Source organism: Pteropus medius, unplaced genomic scaffold (genome assembly GCF_902729225.1).
Source record: "Pteropus medius unplaced genomic scaffold, Ma_sr-lr_union100, whole genome shotgun sequence".
Lineage (NCBI taxonomy): Eukaryota > Metazoa > Chordata > Mammalia > Chiroptera > Pteropodidae > Pteropus > Pteropus medius.
Genome location: NW_024347791.1, coordinates 10,976,893 through 10,999,247, shown reverse-complemented (window position 1 = coordinate 10,999,247; position 22,355 = coordinate 10,976,893). Strand labels below are relative to the sequence as shown.

At 37.4% G+C, this 22,355-nt stretch overlaps 1 protein-coding gene across 2 annotated transcripts in view; it reads right to left on the bottom strand.

Moving 5' to 3' along the window:
* The window catches only part of COL28A1 (collagen type XXVIII alpha 1 chain), a 130,435-nt gene that overhangs the window by 49,121 nt on the left and 58,959 nt on the right, over positions 1–22,355 (bottom strand). For both annotated transcript variants that reach the window (XM_039878025.1, XM_039878026.1), the window contains exons 20-27: positions 22,140–22,208; positions 19,527–19,598; positions 16,501–16,569; positions 16,017–16,085; positions 12,275–12,343; positions 12,002–12,070; positions 4,114–4,182; positions 2,133–2,201 (exon numbers count right to left, since the gene is read on the bottom strand). In XM_039878025.1, the coding sequence (XP_039733959.1) occupies positions 2,133–2,201; positions 4,114–4,182; positions 12,002–12,070; positions 12,275–12,343; positions 16,017–16,085; positions 16,501–16,569; positions 19,527–19,598; positions 22,140–22,208 (555 nt within the window). The remainder of the gene's footprint in view (positions 1–2,132; positions 2,202–4,113; positions 4,183–12,001; positions 12,071–12,274; positions 12,344–16,016; positions 16,086–16,500; positions 16,570–19,526; positions 19,599–22,139; positions 22,209–22,355) is intronic.

The following is a 22,355-nucleotide window of genomic DNA, read 5'->3' as shown; positions in this document are numbered from 1 at the left end:
TGCCAATAAAATATGGCAGAGATGATGTCTGTCACCCCTTGGCCAAGACTTTTAAGAAGCAGGTGTGCCTGCTCCACACTCTTTCTTTCTTCTTGCTGGGTGTAAATGGTAAAGAGGCCCACCAGATAGAGGAATCATGAAACAGAGATCAGGTTCTCTAAAATTCTATGTGAAATAAAATTGCCCACTAACTGGTAACAGCCTACAATGTGAACAGAAACCTCTATTGCATTTGAGCCATTACATGTTTGGGGGTCTTTTGGGTAACGAAGCGAGGCCTATACTAATTAATGCACCAATATTTTGTGTTTTAGAGCATTAAACTACATGAATGTCAGAATCCCGGGCCTTCATACTGGAAAATAAAAGAAAGACTAGCAGAAAGGAAAGGGAAGCAGAAAGGAATAATGTGAGTAACTACAAACTTTTACTACATATGTAATCATGTACTGAGCCTTATGTTAAATGCACTATACACACTGTCTCATTTAATTACATTTATTCCTCCTGACAACTTTAGGAAATAGTACTATTATTATCCCCATTAATCAGATGTGGAAAATGAGACAGAGAGGTAGTACTCAGGAAGCCATGATTCAAATCCATTGACTCCACAGCCCAAACTCTGGTTGAGTACCCACCACTGTGTTCTAGGCACTTTGTACAATTTCATCTTCACAACACCTTGTACAATATGCTTTAATATTTCCATTCTAAAGATGAATAAGCTGAGATTCAACAAAGATAAATGATTTGTCCAAGCTTATACAGCTAGCAAGATTCAGGCAAAGATCTAAGTGGCTCTAAAGCTCATTCTCTTCCCATCACACCATTGAGGTCAAAATATAGATAGAGGAGAGAGGCCATTTCTACTGAGTTTCCTTGATTTCCAGGCCCCGAATGTCTTGGAGGTTGATTTGTCAGCTCTGTGACCATGAAACACTGCAGTCATCACTATTTGTCAGCTTCGGAGACATTGGGATTTCTGCTGGATAGTGTTTACCTGCTTTCCCCAGCATGTCACTGAGGCTATTTTTTCACACTGAAATATCAGTCAACCGGTCCTTTGCCACCACCCACAGGGAGGGTTCTCTCGGCCAGGATTAGATCCTTCAGGCCTAAGCAGAGAATGGAAACCAGTGGTATGGAAGCTCATTCTTTTAATGAATAAAGAGTTTACACATAGCAGGAGTTATAGTCCCAAGCTACAAATCTACCTCAGAATCCTAAAGTCATGGAGAGCTACCAGGACTCTTATTTTTATGAGGACCTCCTGATCTTCTGAGAAAGCTCTGAACTGACTTGAGCTGACTTGAAAAAGGTGGAGAGACTGGCATGACTCCTGAGTACAAATGAAGAGTGGAAGAAAGCCATTTCTGCCTGTCCCCATACTTGGCTTTTTAACCTGAATGGCCCATCCTCCTCTCTTTACATTCCTCCTGCCCTCTATAAGGGCTAGCCTCACAAGGGTTAGTTGACATATCAAGGAATCACTCAAGATCCAGCCTCATCCCTTCTCCCTCCTGACTTAACTGGGAAATTTTTGGCATACCTAGAGTCCATATCTAGGGGAATGGTCAGTGCTGGAAGCTCATAGTAGGACAAGATGGTGGCATCATATAACCGCCTGACCTGTGCCACAAAAGATCAAGACTACTTTGGGACCCGAGAGCCACAATCCCATCTTCATCTATGCAATCAATAGATATTTGTGGTTGAGAAAAAACACTGAGGGCCCTCAGGGAGCTGGAGCTCTCTGCAATGCAGGGTCAGCTGGGCCTCCGTGGTGACTGCACAGGAATGACAGGACACTGCCGTGCAGCCCAAGGCGGTGAGTCCATCATGTTTCCAGGGTTTCCTGAGACCAAGGCTGCCACAGCAGCACCACCACAAGTCATTGCAATGGTTAAATTTTCACCAAGCAATTTATGTAATGTTTAGCATTCATGAAAGTAACGTACTTAGATCATTTTCACACTCCTAGATGGTGTCTCTAAATACTAGATGTAATTTTAACAGCTAAGCTTACATTAAATCCATTTTGTGATGGTCATATTTTATATTATCTACAACCTCTTTTCTCCATCACCCCAGTGAACTGAGAGGTGACTAGCACGATCATATTTACTTACTTTAACTCCTTGTAATCCATAGCCAGTGGGGCCAGGAGGGCCAGGCAAGCCTTTCTGCCCAATATCACCCTGTTGGAAGACAGAGAGAAATCAGACAAGTGCAGGAAGATTTAAGGAGAAACAACATATTACTGCTCTTGACTTCATTCTTACTTCGGTGTAATCAGGACCTTCATCTATACTGCCAATATCATATTTTATATGAATTGGTGGTTTTCCCAAAAACTTTAAGCCCCAGAATCCTTTGCAAAAATCCTACATATAATCCAAATATAAATAAGGATGTAAAGCAGAGCTGCTGGGCATAAGTCTTGTCTGCTTGGGCTCCTCCAGCTCTCATACTGCTAACCCCTAAAACACCAAAGGGGTGACAATCACTCACACACAATTCTATGTAGCCTTCAATGTGGTACTCCATTTCAGTATGATGTGCTAATTCACCAGGGTTGCATTTAAAGATTCAGGTGATATAGTCATGTTGAATTTTAAAGAAAATATGTAAATGAAGCAAAAAGTGCAACCTTAAAGCATAAGTAGAACCCATATTTCTTTAGGAAAAGCATCTGTGGTGAAATGAGATTGGAAAATGTTCTACTCATGGTACGTGCCTCTCCTTGGAGATCCCTAGCACGTATTAAAATATTAAATCCTCTGAGGAGTCTCACAATAGAGAGATTAGTTTAACTATCCCAGAAGTTCCTGAAGTAGCATTTGATGGAACAAGCTTTGAAGAAATACTGGTTTAATATAAATTGCTGTATGAGTCAGAATTTTTCATTCCAGTATAGAAAAAAGCTTTATTTTTTTTTCCTGATTTTAAGAGGAATATCTGCTCATTGCAAAAAGAAAAAAAAAAAAGTTAAACAGAAATAAAGATGAAACTGAAGAAGAAAAAATAGACTCATCTTCCCATCACCCAGCGATAACTACTAACATTTTGGGATTATCTTCATCCACATAAAGTGATCTATAAAGTTAAGAAATAGCCCACTGCTCAAATGGAGTTAATGGACAAGAAAAAAAAAGATAAAGAATCTTAGTAATTCTGTGATCCTTAGTAAAATTGTTGATTTATAAAGCCTTTTCCTTTTCTTCTCTGATAACAGGATTCTAATTCACTTCTGTGCATTTTGGATGTGAACACACCTATTTGAATTTGAATTTGTGATGAGTGGCTCATTGATACCTGTTTTCCCTATGAACATACCTGATACTTCTTTACCTCACTTTTTGAACAAATCAAATAAATACGTGTTGATCAAGTGAATGAACAAGTAAAACAGGGATTCTCCACCTCAGCACTATTGACATTTTCAGCAGGATAATTCTTTATTACGGGAGGCTACTCTGTGCATTGTAGGATGTTTAGCAACATCCCTGGCCTCTATTCACTAGATGCCCATAGCACTTCATCCCCATCTATGACACCCTAAAATGACTCTAGACATTGCCAAATGTCCCCTTGATGGGGGAGAAAGAAGGACAAAATCTCCCTCATTGAGGAACACTGGATTAAAAGAATAAAAGGATGAAAAATCTCTAAATTGGAGGTGGCAAAATGAAGAGAAATAGAAATGAGAGCAAAGGGGGCCAACGGAAGTTTCTCTTGCTTTCCATGGAGACAATCTAGACCCTTGCACTGAGGCCTTAACAGTATACTAGCTGACATCCTGTTACAATGCCACCCGAAGTCCCTCTGGCCAAAATAAAGATGTGCTTCTTAACGATGGCACAGCCTCCAAGGAACCTAGAAATATTTTGAGCACTTTGCACCTACTTTCTTAGGAGACACTGGCAAGAGAATGGCTTTATAAACGTAAACGTTCTATTTACTGAAAGTTCACATGATATGAGAAAAGACTTCATTAGTAATTAAGAAAAAATAAGTCAATACCAAAATGAACACTATGAAATTAAAGTTCATTTGGTTGTCACTGATGGTACCTGTGACCCTCATACGAGCACAGACCTTAGGACTCACCTTTGGCCCCTGGGTTCCTATTCCCCGAGGCCCAGAAGGGCCTGGAGGGCCTCTGACACCAGGCTCTCCCTGAAAAGACACAATGAATGACAAGTTATTGATTTTTAAAAAAACTTTATGCTGCATATTTCATACGAAATTTCCTATTAAGAATATTTCAAATAAATTTTCATATTAAAAATATTTTTAAATTCCAAGCCCTTGAATTTGACTAAACTATTAACTGAGCCCTTGTCTCCCAGATCACTTTCCTAAACTTGACAAAGGGTGTATTATCTCCCTTTGTTTTCATTTCTTATTGCTGGTTATACAATCTTCAAGCCAACTGATAAGGGTCCTGTTTCAAAATAATCAAATCAGTTAACTTCTTGGCAGCCTTAATATATACTTTTTCAGAACTTTCTTCTTTGAAATTTGGAAAAACAATTACTGCCATTGTGAAAAGAAATAAGAATATAAAGCAACCATAAAAAGATATAACCCCATCCTGATCTCATTGCTCTTTTATGCAGCAAAGATTACCACTGCGTGGGTTAAGGATGGGCACCGTGAAACTTCTGCCACTAGGGCAGCTGTGACTGCAGGCTAATTCTATAAAGGCTTTCCAGAGTCTCTAAAGTGTGATGGTTCCATAACTAGCAACTATCACCAAAAATGCAGTGGGACCTGGTTAAGGTAAGTCAGACCCTGAGGTTAGAACTAGTTGAGATGTGAATGATGTGAAAAAGCAGAGAAATAAAAATCTCTTTATTAGCCACCTTCTGTTTGCCCAACAGTATACTAGGCACGTTCATTTATGTTATTTGATGTAATCTGGTATTTACGACCATCCTATATTATAACGGCTAATTTACCTGACTCCTCTGAACCTCAGTAAATTCATCAGATACACAGAAAATAGTACCTACATTTCATGAGGAAGACAATGAAGTGAGACAAAGAATGTGCATGCTCCTATCACATGGTCTAGTATAGAGCAGGCACTTGGTAAATGTTGACTCCCTACGCCATCTGTTTTACTAAAGAGGAAACTAAAGTTTGCCCAAGGCTGCACAAATATGAAGAGGCAGGGCTAGCAGGATGTGGAGAAATAGGATCCCTCATATGTTGTTGGTGTAGCCGCTTTGGAAAACAGTTTGGCAGTCAGTCTCTTAAAAAGCTCAACATAAATTTACCTATGATCTAGTAATTTTGCTTCTAGGTACACACCCAAGGAAAATGAAAACATATGTCCACCCAAAGACTTACATACAAATGTTCTTAGCAATATTATTCATAATAACCACAAACTAGAAACAACCTAAATGTCCATCAACTGGTAAATAGACAAAGTTTGGTAAATTCAGCAGTAGAGAGGAATGAGCTACAGATACGTGTTTCAATGTGGATGAACCCCAAAAACATTATTTTCAATGAAAGAAGCCAGATATATGAGACCACATATCGTTTGAGTCTATTTATATGAAAAGTCCAGAAAAGGCAAAGCTGTAGAGACAGAAAGTAAAAAGTAAATCAGTGGTTGCCTGGGGCCAGGAACCAGGACAGGATTAACTGTAAATCGGCCGAAAGGATCTTATTGGGGAAAAGAAAATGTTCTAAAGCGAATTTATGGGACTAGGTGTACAACTTGGTAAATTTATTTAAAAATCATTGAATTGTACATTTGAAATGGGTAAATTCTATGATATATTAAATATGCCTCAACGAAGTTAAAAAGAAAAAGAAGAACCAGAGCCAGGCTTTGAACCTGGATTTCTCAAGCTCTTTGTCCTAGGTCCTGTTTTGTCCACGGCCTGTGAGGAGCTAAATAGCTTATAGCTTTCAACAGTGCAAAAATCATGGACAAGAAAAGATGAAATTGTTTGTCTAGGGTTTTTCCTTGGTGTATATGTACCATATTTTTTAATAGATGGGAATATAAGTATCTTAATGAGCTGTGCGAATCCACAGAGATAGTGTCTTCCTACTATGGTGGAGTCTTAAAAATGTATCAGTTCTTTTGTTCCATAGGCCATGTGCCCATGCTAGGCCACAACATCAGGTGAATGTGTCTAAGAGGATGCTGATCGAGACTCACTTCACCATTTGATAGGACCGGTTCTGCCACAATGCAGCACTAGTTGTACCTAAGAAGTGCATTTACCATGATATTTTCAGTTTTATTGTCAGTGGCTAGAGTAACATTCACAAATAAAAAGATTTTTCAACAGGCACTCACGTAGCTGGATTTAGCTTCCCATGCATAAGCTGAAGGTTATTGGAGCCTGCAGAGGGAGCTCTTGCATTAGGAGACAGCCAACAAACCAGAAAGCAAATTCTGTAGTTGCCATTTATAACCATATCCATCAATTTCATAAGACCATAGCCTAAACCCTACCCCCACCCGCCCACCTCCACTCTTACAAGAAAGAATAACTGTTTAAATTGCCTACAGTTCCCTCTTGGCCCACAAAAAGGATTCTAAACAAGAGACACTCTTTTTATTTTCATAGGAAGTGGCCAAGTTTAGGACTATCTGTGGTTACTTGTATATGTGAACTTAACAAAGGATTTCGTGACAGTTTTATCAAGACCATAACCTTGCAAAATGGTTAATTCAACCCTTTTAACAACATACATAATCTTACAATGGTTCTAGTAATCATTTATTGAAACATTCACTTTTTAAAAGAAAAAAAGATAAAGCACTATCACATTTATTCCTTTTCTCACTGGTAAGTCTTTGCTTGGATTCATATTAAAACTGTTGTAATTAATAATAATAAATAATTTGTTAAGCTTATTATATGACAGGTACTTTTCATTCATTATCTTATCTGATCCTATTAACATCAACTTATTTCATTTTACACATAAGAAAATTGAGACTAGAGAGATTACATGATTTGTCAAAAACCATGCAGCCAGAAGCAATTCAAACCAGGGGTTGGCTCCAGAGTTCATCTCTTATCTTGGTGTTGTCTGGGGCTAGATGAAAGATGCTAACTTCTCCATACACTTCCTTCCAGTTGCCACTTAATGCAAAGACATGGCTGTGTGGCTGTGAAAATTCTTTTCCTATACTGAGTCAAACACAGTCTCTCAAGGAGAAGAAAGAAAACGTCCTGATTACAAGATTCCTAAGAGGCTCACACAATCTGCACAAGTACCCAGCTGTCTAAGGCCTCCCTGTCCATTCTCTCTCCATTGCCATTCCTCAGTTTTGTGGTTTACCCCAATATTTTAATTGGTCTCATTCCAGATCTCCTGCTTACACAAATTCTTGTTCTCTACTTTTATCCATACTGCAATATATTTGATTTGGCAGAGTAATACATCCTATCGTTGCTACTACTACTACTAATATTTTAGTATGTTAGAATTCATAAAAATGTTTTATAGACATTATTCCATGAATTTCTCAGAATAACCCTGTGACAGAGTAGGCATTATTATCCCAAATCAATCTCTGATGAGACTAAGTCTCAGGCAGATTAAATGACCTGTTGAGGTCACACAGCTAATAAGTGGCAGAGGTCTCAAATGGAGTAGTGATAAGGAAACAATTTGTTATAACTTCTATATTCTATAAGATTTAAATACAACATTTGAGAAGAGAGTGGTTTTAGAGATAAAACAGTCCAATAGACTATCTCTCCCTCCCCCGCCCCCACACACCTTAATAAGGCTGTAATCACTATTTCTCCTTTTGTTTGTGTCTTTTAAGCCCTTGTCACTCTTTGAGAAGACTGTGGAAGCAAGTTACATTTGCTCTAGAAGTGATTTCAATGCTTTTTTACTTTGGGGACAATAAAAAGCAAATTGAATTTACTGTGAAAAGAATTAGCCTCTTAAGAATTTTTCAAGGAATGGTACACTGAAGATTCTACTAAGTGATGAAACCAAGGAATGATTGAGTTTTAAAATAAGATAGAAGAACAAAGTAATAATTGGCAGCTGCTTAATATTTCTTTCTTTCTGGCTTTTAAACAAAAATTAAGATATGACTACTGAGGCTCCAGCTACCACAAACATAGCACAACTCTGGAATGAATGACGTTATATATGATGGTTTAGTAGCTCTTGGCTATCTCACCTGTGTTGCTGGAATGTCAATGGAAATTTTAGAGGTCTTCTTCTAAGCTTATGGACAGACAACCCAGACATTGACCACATGTATTGATTATTGACTGGCCATTGTCATATCATTCAGTCACGTCTCACTGACAGCCTTTAATGTGAAAAGGGAGACAGTAACAATTACCAGCACAATTATCAGGGGTACGAGGAAATAAGGAGGACACTGGAAAACAAGCACTCAAATTGCTATAACGTTTTCTTTAGAGTATTTTCCCAGATTTAAATTTCAAAATATTTAAAATGTTTGCAGTTTTTCAAATCCGTTTCTCTTCTAAAACTTTAATACTCATCCCAAAGCGGCAGTATCTCAATGTCTCTGATAATTTTAAATCTTGCTTTAGGATTTGGAGAGATTTGTGTTGTTTCTTCCTTTTCTCAAAGTTAATTTATCAAAGATGAGCAAATGATTCCCCTGTGCCAAGAATCTCATTGGAGAGGGAGAGTATTGTTTAGCTGAATTAGAAAACTTGAAAATAGAAACCTTGATATTGCCCTTAATGACAGGGAGAAGAGACAGCTCTCTTGTACTGATATTCAGTATAATTTCCCACTGGGGGAAATTCCTCCAGTCTGCATGATTAAAAATAAAAATGTGTTGATGGTGGTGTGGGTGGCGAATGTGAAGAGGATTTAGTGAGCATCTCCAGGGCTGAAGAAAAGGTATGTATGTACTCCTGGAGAGAGAAATGCCGAGTTAGGAAAATGGCAAGAAGAGATGAAAGCAATACTGAAAATCATTAAGATAGACTGGAATACAGCTGATTTTAGAGATCATGCAGAGACCTGAATTAGGGAGGAATCTTGAAGTCAGCTAGTCAAGTTTTCCTGGTTTGAATGTGACCTTTACTGAAATCTGGAGGTCAAACTGACTGGCACTTAAATTTGACATGGCTCTGGCTTTAATTAGACCCGTTTTTGAGCTGATTGTCCTATCCATAGCAATTTTGCCGTCAGATTATGGGAGGCGGTTTTCTTCAATTCCAGTTTGGAATCATGGACCCTTAACTTTACTATCATTAAATCTGTATCCTAGGCCAGCCCTTCTTCTCAGACACTGCTCAAAATGGAGTTCCATGTCCACTGATGGAATCTACAAATTCCTAATGCATCTCTGTGTGAATTGCTCCTCTGTTCTGCTGCTGCCTTTGGTGGTATGCACATATGTGAGCCATTGCCGAGAACAGAGGGGCAATTCAGATGCTGGGAACATTTTTAGAATAATGATACTCAGTGGAATTTCACATAGACTTCATTTTAATTTATGACTATGGGCCACTTTTGTCAAATAAAGCATGTATTTACAATACTTAAACATTTAAAGCTTTTGAAAAATGTTTAACTCTTTGGGGTTTGGGTTTATGCTTCTCATTAATGTTTACATAATTTAAGTCTTGACAATGGAAAAGCTAGAATGGAAAGAGAAACAATCCAACTCTATACTAAACAGTGTTGAGATAGAAGATGGACAACACGGGAGATTGAGCGTCTATAGATCAGGCCAAGTCATTCTTTCTGCTCCAATTTATTCATCTATTTAGTTTTTCATTCATTCATCCATACTCATAGTCTCCCTCTCACACACAAGCACAATATAGTATCAAAAGTGTTTATATTATAAAGGGGCAAGTTGTTCAATGTTTCTGGTTCTTGATTTCTTTATAAAATAATGGAGTTGTTAAAAAAAAAGTCACGATATACTGGAAATGTTTAGATAGTGTATAATATATAATATTTAGGTAATAACATATCAAATTTTTTCTGTTCACAGATCTTATTCCAACTACTCAATGGTTAAGAGGTCCCTTGAGGGCCCCAAAAGCCAGGTTTGATCACCTCTGTGCAAGGATTGCCTTAACTCAACTGCTCCAAAGCTTTGGGGGAGGCCATGGCTTTTTCTCTGATGAACTAGCCACTGAAAGGGGCTGAAGGAGCTAAGAGGTGCATGTCAGGATGTACCTGCTCATGCACACCTCAGGAGAGCCCTTCTCTGTGTTCCTCTTCTGAGAGGGGAAGAACGAACTCTTAACCTCAGAGGTGTCAGTGAATCAGCCCTGGGGGAACATACACCTCATGAGACTTTGGGGGTGAAAATACAGGAGCAGAGAGTTATTTGAGCTTCTCAAAAGGAGATGAGATTTATATAATGATTGTCCCCAAATCACAAAGCATCCTTCTAGCTTCTAGGGGTCCACTGAAACAATGCAGGCAGTATTAGATAGGATATTTGAGCTTCCCTTCCCCATCAAGGGGCAAGGAGTTTTGGGGTTCAGGGGTCAGAGCACTGAATAAGCACTTCTCACTTAGCAAGAAACCAAACTGTCCATTCCTCTTCCCAGTATATTTCCAAAGTGGATTTTAGAACTATATCTACTATTTCCTTGGACGTTGTAGTTCTTACAAGAATTTTAGAAATTGCTCGGAAGCTTTTATCAAAATTTAGATTAAATTCAAGGTAATGTGTATAGAAGTACCACGACCACTGATGTCATATGGAATTCTTTGACTTGGAAAAAAGCCAGGGAGCACCACAAGGGTGCAAGATGTCAGGGACCGCTTTTTATATGTCTCGAAACATAGAAGCTTTGATTCAAATGTCTGTGTCATATGCTAAACACATGTGACCTTAACTAAATATCACAAAAACCCACCATAAATTAATCGTCAACCTTAATGGTTTCCTTATTTTAAAACACATTTGTTTTGTAAGTTAATGCCCTAAGGCCAATATTTTAAGGTGACTACATAGAGTTTAAATGAAAAACATATCAGTTATAAATGTCTCTACAACTACACACACACACATACGTACACACACTTTTCCATATTTTAGAATTTTCTGCCATTTTAAGTCAAAATGGAAGGAGAAGAATTTTGCACACATTTAAGTCCTTTGCTTGTCCTGCCATTGACAACTTTAGGTATTTTGAGAGTTTCACCTCCACTTTACCAAACGAGAAGGACAAAGTTAAGTGGGAATTAGACTTTTGCAAATATTTTTCTTTCTTTACCAGCTTCTGTTTGTACGTGTGTGCATGTCCAAGCTTTCTTCAGAAAATAAAAGGCCACATAGAGATTTTAAGCCCAGGTGGAAGCAGCAGCAGAAAAGCAGCCAGAGGCAATATATATGTTGAAGGTAGGACTGACAGAATTTACCACAGGGCTAGACATGGAGAGAGGAGAGGGAAGGGAAGGACTAGGAATGACTCAGGTCATAGCGTGAGCATGGGGTGCATGGTAGTGCCATTTACGGGCTTATGGGGTGAAAATCAAATGTTCTGTTTTGGATGTTAAGTTAGAGATGTCTGTGAGAAATCTAAGAGGAGCTGTGCGCTAAACTAAATGGGTGATACCAGAGCTTAGAGGAGGGAAGATAGAAATTTGGAAGCCGTCAGCATGTGGATAGTGGTTAAAGCCGTGGGGCTGGATGAGAGCACCTAGGAAAGAGTATGGCTGGAGAGAAGAGAGCTCTTCTCAGTGGGGCCCAAATTACATGGGGAACCCAAACTCTGATCATTGTACAGGAAGACAAAGCAGCAAGGAATGCGAAAGTTGCCCCAAGGGGAGCAGGTAAAAAACCATAAAGTTGATCTACATGCTTCAGTTAGAGCAAGGTCCGCAGGAAACTCACAGATGAAGATAAATAATTTCGTCCATTCTTTAGATGCCTCTACTATTCTATCATGCCTGACAAAAATTTTTACTTTTACCAAATTCACTTGCCTACAGGTACCTTTTAGAAGCTACTGTGTTACCTACTTTAAAATCTTACCTTTGCTCCAGTGTCCCCTACTCCACGTAAACCCATTGGTCCAGGGGGTCCTGGTAGTCCTCGAGGTCCCTGAGATGACATAATAAGGGAGAGAATGAGCCACCTTGTTGTTTATAGTGTTCATGAAAAAACTAAAAATAGCGGGGAGGATGGGGTGGGAGGAAGGGGTTGGAGGAAGAAAGGAGGAATAAAAGGAAGGAGGGAAAGGAGGAAGGAAGAGTGAAGGGAGGGAGGGAATAAGGAAAGGACAGAGAAAAAGATCTCCACACTTACAGCCACACCGGGATAGCCATCGCCTTTGAGTCCTGGAGCACCCACTGGTCCCTGAGGGCCTTGAGCACCCTGGGTAAATTCCAATACCATGTGATATCATAAAACTAAATTATGAAACAGCTGGAAAAACTTAAGCATAATATCAACTCAATATGCTAAAGGTGGATTTGATAAGTGCAAAGGAATGATTTGAAAAATTTTAGAAGGAAATTCTACCACATCTGGCAGCTTGTTATCTCATCATAAGTCTTATCCATTTGGGTTCAGTAGGAAGCATGGAATACATGTAGGAAATGTATATGAATCATTATGAAGTGCTGTATAGGGAACACAGTAAAGAGGAATTAGAAAATGGCTAGTTGCTGATATTTTAATTTTTATAATTACAAATTTTAGTGCATCATAAATCAGGGATAAGTATAAAAATGAGAGCATTTAATAAGCCTCATGTAAGAAAGGGAGTAGAAAAGAAAACATAATGAAATTGTAAATGTAAAGATAATTATACATTTTATCTATTGTCTTCTTCAGTGGGGCCCAAATTACATGAGGAATAAATAAGCCCAAATAAAAATTAAAACAGATTAATTTTTTTTAAAATTTACAAAGGGATAGGACACAGAATTTGTGGTTCAGACCTAGGAAAAAATTATAAATATTGCTTTACAGTAATAACCTTAAGCATCAAGAACTTTTAATAGAAACTACAGTCCTCCTATACAAAGAATGGGGAAAGGTGATTATCGCCTTTTGAACAACAGAATTTTCTGAGACATGTAATCTCTATAAATGGAAATCAAAGAAAATTTTGGCTAAAGTAAAATGGAGAGAAAAAGGAAAAATGAGGAAGACTTGTTTAGAAGATTTATTTAATATCTATTACACTTATATTTAAAGCTTGAAATACTTTTTATACTACATTCCATTGTTACTGTGATAATTCTTACAACAGCCCTTGTCAATATACATTGATTATTTTGATAAAGAGCTATTCATGTTTTAAAATATTTATGGCTTTTTACATTAAGAAGAAACTCTACTAGTAGACAGACCTTTTTTTTCCAAGATTGGAAAAAGTAGTAGGGCTCTCAATACTTTTCTTATTTGCAAGTAAACGCTGAAATCAAACTGCCATTATACCAAGCCAAAATGTTGCCCAAAATCCAATTCCCTTAAACTGTTCCTAATTCTACTCCTACAAAAGATAATTGATGGTGGGGCAGGTGGGGGAATCTGCATATCCTTTAAGCAAGGGATTCCCCAACCCGGGCCCAGACCAGTACCGGTCTGTGGCCTGTTAGGAACTGGCCGTACAGCAGGAGGTGAGCCGCAGCAAGCAAGCGAAGCTTCACAGCCGCTCCCCAGCCGCTCCCCAGCGCTAGCATCACTGCCTCAGCTCCACCTCAGATCATCAGGCATTAGGCACCGGTCCCTGGTGCCAAAATCTTGGGGACCGCTGCTTTAAGCAATAAGAAAGTTAAATTTGTTTTGAAAACCATGACTGCAACAACTGTTTTTTTCCTATTAAATCTAAGAGGCTGGTTTTACATGGTTAATCTTAAGAATGATCATCTTCAGAACACGTGTAGCCACTTATAAAAACTTATGTACTATTTATCATCAACAAAGATCCAAGATAATCTCATAAATTTGTATGACAGAGAACAAAATCAAGGTCTTCTGGAGAGGTATATGTCCAACTACAGGAAACTGGTCTCAGAAGCAATTTATTATGCTATTCCAACTATGTTCAAGGTTAAAGCTCTAAAAGTTCCATATGGGATATGTCCCCCCAAAAAGATGGCCATTTCTTTCCATGCTTACATGAGAAGAGGGCCAGCAACAAAGCAAAGTAATAACTGCTCCCTGGTTAAGTTGAAAGGAAAAGAAAATTGGAATAAAAATTCACTTTCAGTTTTTATTTATAAGTTCCAAGCCTATAACAAATTATCAGCAGCTGGTACTGTTTATTCTCTGGCACTCACACTGGGGGGAGCATAAAAATATTCATAGTTTATAATTTTTCCTAGAGATCTTTGTCCTTTCTCCTGCATAAATTTCAGTTAACTTGTCACTTCTAATGTTAATAGGAAGTGTCAGGGGATGTGGATAAGGGAAGTGTTCCTTTTCAGATTTTTCTTCTGAATTTCTCACAACATATCTTTAGATGGAATTTTTCCACTCAGCCTTCTTGCAGTGGATTCAAGAAAATGTCCTGCAGAGTGATTCACTTTGAAGTGTGTGTCTCATTCAACAGAAATTAAGGCAGAAATCTTAATCTGCTATTTTGAAATGAGCTTTAGGGGGATCTGGGAGCTCCCTAAAGTAATACACAAACCGAATTAATGTGCCAAAACTTCATTCAGACCTTTAACCTTCCAAACACTTAAACACCAATGAATTGGGGAAGAATGGCAGAAAGAGCATCTTTAGAAGCCAAGAGATTAGAAAAATGCTTGTTGTGAAGAGGCAAATAACTTTAAATTCCATCACTAACAATGTCCAAGAATGATCAGTAGAAAACAGGCAGGGCTTATAAACCCTGCATTTTATTAATATTGTAAAGAATAATATAAGTAGAGAGAAGTAACTTAAATCATAGAACTAGAAATACACAGATCACGGAAGTTATCAAACAGTATGAAAATTGTGACCCAAGTGTTCTCGATCAAGGTCATATCTGTAGCTTTAGCATTAGGAAATTTGGAATTTTCCCCTTGAGTCTTATATAACTTGGGTTCCCATAGAGTCTTTTTTATACAATGTGGGTTCCCATGTGCCTCAAAGTCTGGAAAGTAAGGTGACTATCTTATTCTGGCTTGCCTGGGACTTTTTCTCTCTTTCAATTCGAAAATCCCACATCTTGGGAACCTCTTCTGTCCCTAGTAAAACTGTACATTGCCACTCTAACAAGGACAACTGTTAAAGCGATTAAGAACAGTGGAGGTCAGGATCCTCCCTTGACCTTCAAAAAGAACCCGTCCAATTTATATCAGTATATATTAGGTTTTGCATTAGATTTCAAAGATGGTTCTAAGTTTGCTTTTTTGAAATTTGAAAATCGATGATGTTGGTTGGTACTTGAACCCTTTTATCTGGAAGAGATGATTTGATAAAACTAAAGCCAGCTTCAAAGCTATATAACAACATGCTACTAATTTAATCAGTGTTGATTATGGAGCCCTGCAGCCTGCTTTTATACACAGGGATGTGCTTGTTGACATTTGGAATGTTAAATATTGCTGTGATGCTGGATGTTGCTAAGGAGAATAGAAATGACTACTTAAAGCTGTCTCCTATAATTATTTGCATTTTCACTCAAAATCACTCTGAAAGATGGATAACAAAGCAGAGAAATTTGATTCAATAAAGCTTCTGACCATGAACATTTTGAACAATGTTTTGCAGAGGGAGAGGGAGAGGGAGACATATTGGCCATTAACACGTAAATGGAAAAGGCTAGAGGCCGTGTAATCTCTAATATCACAAACATTACAAAAAGAGCATTTTCAAACCACTGTTTAGTCAGCAAAAATTTAATAGGAGTTATCCCCCACATTTATGAAAAAATATCTAATGGCTTGATTTTTCAAAAGGGGAACAGTGTATTCTTACAGTTAAGTTCATCAATGTGGAGACTGCAAGTAAACCCATCTCAATCATCAATTTATTATGCATTAAATTGACTTTTATTCTCTCGCATACAGAAACAATAAATAAAAAGAGCATGAGTAAAGCATACCTTTGGTCCTCGAATAGCAATTCCAGGTTCTCCTTTAAATCCAGGTATCCCAGGTCCTCCTCTGTCTCCCTGTACATTACAAATAATGTTCACAGTTTTAGAGTGGGTTGCATGAGAAATCATAATGGCATGAGGCAAAAAAGCGATCAGCTAGTTTGTAAAGGGCTTAATCTGTCAGTCTAATATATTCGAGAATTTCAAATCCTAAGCAAATAAAACCTGTCAGTAAAGACTAATAAGCTGTTTAGAGAAAGGCCACTGAAATAATAGGTGGCTATCTGGACTCAAATATTTAGAGAATAAGAGTATGGTCTAAAAGTTTGCTTAACTGTGATGTATCAGGGTTGAACTAGATAATACCTTGTGGTTCTTGCAAAACTAAATTTCTAGTTCACTGATATCATTAACTAGCCATCACCCACTCCCCCACCCCACACACACCAAATGTCCAAGTAAGAGAAATAATAGTCCCAAGAACACATACCTTTGGCCCAGGTGGTCCAGGAATTGATGCTCCAGGCATTCCAAAAGGGCCCATAACCCCAGGATCACCCTAAAAAAGAACAAAATACTCATTATACTTAATGCAAAAAAAAAAAACCAACTATATATAGGAATTATATTAGGAAAAATGTAAAAAATGTGTTTCTAGCATTTTAAAATATTATAGCCTATCTGTTCCACAGACCAATGTGAAAATATTTTAACATCTTTGTTAAACCACTTCTAAAGTTATTGATAATTAAGATTTCAATGCCTCTAATAAATGTATTCAATTAATTCCATTGCATTAGGAAACTTTTATCTCTTGTGCATCCTTTAATTAGTTAATAAAAAATGATGCAGGTCTGGTGTTTCTCTTTTGTTGTATACCAGGAAGCTCAGAGGAAAATATTTGTTCAATTATAACAATTATCTTCAGCATAAGTTTTTGGGTATACTTAGTAGATAAATATTTCTTCTAGCTTACAGCTTTTTCCTTTGTTATTTATTTTGTGTCCCATGGTATGTCTGTCTTCATTTTAAGCTTTCTCATATCCCTTTTTAGAAGTAGTGAATTTATGGTAAAAATAAATTTTGTTTGAATAGAAAAAATATTTCTCAAATTTTTTTGGTGTCTCTATACTGAGTCTTAGTAAAGACTCAATCTGGTACAGCAAGCAATATCTGTCTCGCCTAGTCTAGTCCAATTATTCTCAAGTTTTAGGGAGAAATCATCAGATGAATCTGGTAAAATACAGAGTGTAGGATTTCAGCCCCAGATACTTTAATTTAATAGATCTAGGGGCTAGGCCCAAGAATATGAATTTTTATGAAGTACCTCTGATGATTCCCATAAGAGTACCATTACCGCACCTAAAAACACTATGTAAAGCAATTATCATTAAAATAGGGTGCACACACTCCACAAGGTGTTTTAAATGACCTATTTGAGTATTCTGTATATATTTTCTCATGTTTTAAATTTTCAATTTTTTTTTTACATAAACATATTAGTATGATTGTTTATGAATAAAAATTATAATTAAAAAACAAACATACTGGAGTGTGGTCAAAGTTTTTTTACTGGTAGAGATCTATAATCAAACAATTTGGAAACGACTAATGGAGACTAAGTGCAGCAATCTGTAATCTGTGAGCCAAATCTCACCAGCCATCTGGTTAAAAATGATTTTCACATTTTAAAATGATCACTATATAAGTGCCTACATAATATCCTCAATTTTGTCTCTTGGCTCACAAAGCCTTAAATATTTACTACCTGTACCTTTACCAAAAAAAATTTGCCTCCCTTTGCCTTAGAGAATGAACTATTCTCAATAGCATGAGTTGCCCATTTGATCACCTGCCTCCTTTGGGAGGGACTCTATAAATCAGATTCACTGATAATGACCGCTGTCTTGAGCCATGTTCATCTTCACAGCTGAGGCCTCCTATTCTGCTGAATCCCCAATAGGACTGACAGGCTGAGCACATTGCCCTTCTGGGGCCCGGATCATGCCAACATATGCATGTGCCAATCTTTAATTCCAAATCTATAAGGCAATGGCACATGACACACTGGGATTCTGGCAAAAGATAACCACCTTATTTAATCCTAAGACAAAGAAATAAAACATTAAGCTGCTAATTTTTCACTAAGACCAGGGTAAATGAAATTATGCTTCTAGATGTCTACTTTTTAAAAAAAAAAAAAAAACAATTACTGTATTTATAAAATACAAAGTTAAATACATAGAAAGTATACAATTTTTTTAAAGACCTTGTATTAAGGTGCAATTATGCTTTAAAATATATAAGTTCTTCATCAAAACAAGGTTTATTTCAAAATAGAAAAATATTCACTTTAAATAAGATTAAGACATAAAGAATAATCACTGTTATTAATACTAATACAACACATTGCTTCTATAATGACATTTCTCATCATGTGCACCTTTAACTACCTGTAGCAGAGGGTACTTATTCTGAAAAATCAGATTCCTGGAACCTACTCACCTACTAAGTTCAGATCTCTGGGCATGGCGCCAAGAAACACAGATTTGTAACAAAATCTCCCTGGGGGACACTGAGGGACACCGACTTTTATGAATCACTGGTCTACAGGGGATGCTTTGTTTTGAACCTGCTCTCATCTTGCCAGTACTTTTTTAAAGTTGTCCTTTAATAGTCTGGTCCTTGAACATATTCCTTGTTTCTTCTAACAATTAGCACCTTCCTAGAGGCCTGAATTCTCTTAGGTTTGCAATTTCTGTTTCCTGACACATCCAAATGACCTCAATATTCTCTCCTGCTAAGTCAGGACACGTACCTAATTGCTTGCCTCACAATCTCCTTAACTTTTTCCTCAGCACCCTGTCCGTCAGGACACATATCCCCTACTTTCCATTTCACAGTATTGATTTTTTTTTCCTCTCTGAATTACTCCATGTATTGAACACTTCATATGTGTCAGGAACTGTGCTAAGTATTTTATTAACTGTGTTAGTCTTTCACAATGATCCTGTGAAATAAATATATTATTACTTTCTTTCCGCGATTGAAGTGACTGGCCCCAAAAGGTTCCAGGGTGGAGCAGTATGAGAATACCACTCTCCTGCCTTCTGTAGCCCAGCTTTTTATAATCACTGCACTGCCTCTCAGCCTAGGACTTTTTTGTTGTTGTTGTCCAGTAAAACAAGATGAAAGAGAATTGGTATCTCCTCTGGTCCTAACTTTATCCCAACTTCTGACTATTTGATTGCTAGTAGAGAGGACTGACATACAGATTCTCTCTTAGAAACACAAATACTCCAATGAAGATTTCATATTTTTTGCAGTTACTTTATTCCATTTCATGATGGTCTAGAATAGTATGTTTTCTAAAGCATTTTTCATTTGGGGGTTTTTGTTTTGTATTTGTTGAGAAATAAATGGGAAATCAAATTTGCAGTAGAAATCTAATATTCCGTTAAAACCAGACACAATTACAGTCTCCCCAAAGGAGAAACGAGAAAATTAAAACCTTACCTTTGGCCCTTCGGGCCCCGGAAATCCCCTCTGTCCTTGATTTCCTTTGCTCCCTTTCTTTCCTTCGTCACCCTGACAAAATATAAAAATACAGTTGTATTAACAAACTTTCCTTCATCTTGCAACAGTCATATCAGGGCCAGATTCTTAACTAATATCAATTTTAAAGCAACATGCCCCGAGCCCAGCTCAGTTCTACAGGCTTTGTCACTGTTCTTAAGCAGATTGGATGTTTCAGAATTGCTCAGTCTTCACCATTATTCAATGCTATTTAATATTCTTAAAAATCTAAGTTCAATATCTTTCTTTGGGAACTTTATACGAATTTACAGGGTTTTTTGCACCCTTGATCTATAAACAGATGATTCTGAGACAGTCACTGTTTCAAAACAGAGATCTATCTATGCTTTTTCATGCTGTTTTTTAGCTTTCCTGCTATTTCAGTTTTAAAACATAAAATAAGACATTTTTCAAATTCAGCCCCATTTCTTCTTCAATGAGTCATCTAATTCTTCCTCCCAAAGGAGACCAATAATGCTATTGGTAGAAAGATATGTGAGCATTAAGCTGGGGCAGAACTAGAAAGTACCCACTGGCTGTTCTCCAGTGCTCCCTCAAAAGAATTTGTTACTTTCAACAAAAATCCTCTGAGCATTACAAAACTGTCCTTAAACTAGGGCTCAATCACAAGGCACCATATCCAAGTGTGTGCCTAGCTTGACAAAGAAATGACTCCTTGGGGTTTGCAGCTGAGACTTTTTAAGCATTTATGACATAAACAACTATACCACGGTTTTCAATCCTGAGCATGTATCAGAAATCACCTGGAGTGCTTATTAGTCCATAGATTGTGGGGCCCTCCATCCAGAGTTTCAGACTTTGTAAGTCTTCATGGGTACCCAGGAATTCATATTTCTGACACATTCACAGGTGCTGGTCCAAGGACCACACCCTGAGAACCATTGGACTATACCAAGGTCATCAGCAGTGCAGACACTGCACTAAGAAGAAGAGGTGGCCCCCTGTAGGATCTATGGAGATATCATTAACTCCTCAAGGTCCATACTAATGGAGAGCAATAACACAGGTAATAAAAAGTAACAGTTGAATGTCAAAATATCACTTATTGTATCATTATAATTCGTCAATAGAAACAAAATCTAAGCTAAACTATTTATTTTCTTCTATTAACTACTAAATTTAACTTATTGAACTAAATCACCCCAGAAGACAACAGTAGGAATCCAACTAAATGTAATAAAGTGCCAACACTGAACCATAGGAGGACGCCGGGCTATGCATCACATTCCTACCACTGTTCTCCTATAGCCTTCCATAAGCTGCAAATCACCTCAGAGCCACAAATCCAGTGGGCTCTCTCTTCTATGCATATTCTCCTTGCTCTGTGGTGGCGTCTGACACTCCATACTGCTTTTCTCTTGAAACCCTTTCTCCTTGGTTTCCGTAACATGGTAACTATTGCTTGCCTTTGTGCTGTTCTGAATGTTCTTTCCTCAACTACTGTACCATATGAAATTTAAACTTCGGCTCTCTTTCTCAGAGATATCATTCATTCTTACAGCTTCCATTAGTAACTCAAGGGTCTACTTTCCAAAAGTATAGTCTAGAATACATTAGTTTTCCTGAATGTTAATAGGCAAACATTTCTTTCTTTCTTTTTCTTTTTGCCCCCATAGTGAAGAGATCAGTTTGTTCCACCAACTACAAGGAAGAAGGCAAGCATTTCTATAAGTATTTTTCATGATGTTAAAAAAGTATTCTCTGTCTTCTCTCTCCCCTCCCCCGTCAAAAAGGATCTCATAGTCTGGTATGTCGATAAATAAATTTGTTTGAAATTCTACAAATATATTTAAATTTCAAATTCTTACATTTAAGGTTAAGGACTCAATTCAGCCAATATTTTTCAAGACATAGACTTCTTAAGCTATGAATTCTATTTTAAAACAATTGTAAGTAGAATACTAAAAGTATATAGATTTTTTTACTTTACTCATATAGAATTCTTCAGAATCTTTATATGGGCATTGATTACTATACATAAAAACTACAGGAACATCTGGCACCTTAGAGTCTGTAGGTTTTGCCACTAATGGTCTCATTGACGAATTTGGATATTCTCATCTTGACATATAAAAATATTATTCAACTAGCATTTCTAAAATGTATAAAACAAATTTATGCCAAGTTGTGAAAGTAAAACTGCCCCTTAATAAGGTGATATTTCTTATTGCTATGTGAAATTCCATAAATATTTGGAGAAAATTTATGGATTTTCAAGTCTCAAGGATGCATCTCAAGGCTTCTTTTACCTTCTTATGTGTTTTTAAAATGTCAACCTGGCTATTTATTGAGAAAAACATGTGTTGAACTCTTCCTATTACCTGGGTCTTATAATAGATGTTAGGAAATAAAAATGAAAAATACATACTTGCTGCCTTCCAAAAGCTCACAAGCCAGTATCCATAATTTTAAACCAGAAGTAAACACATTTGACATAGGAAGAATAGTGGTCAAATTTCTCCTAAATTGTCTTCTTAGTATCAGAGCCAGAATGTAGGTAGTCTGCTACCTCCAACACTGTCAGTTCCATACCTTGGGGCCAGGTTGTCCTTTCCCAGGCGGTCCTTCGGGGCCTCTTGTTCCTGGAAGCCCTGCTTCTCCCTAGATGAAATGACATTGGTGTCTTAGCTTACCTTTCATAGATAGTACGTATAATCCCACCTTGTCCCTGCCTATGGCCAGTGGATTCTCTGCTGAGACCCTCTAAAACAGACCAGACCTTCACTCTACTCTCAAAATTAATTTGGA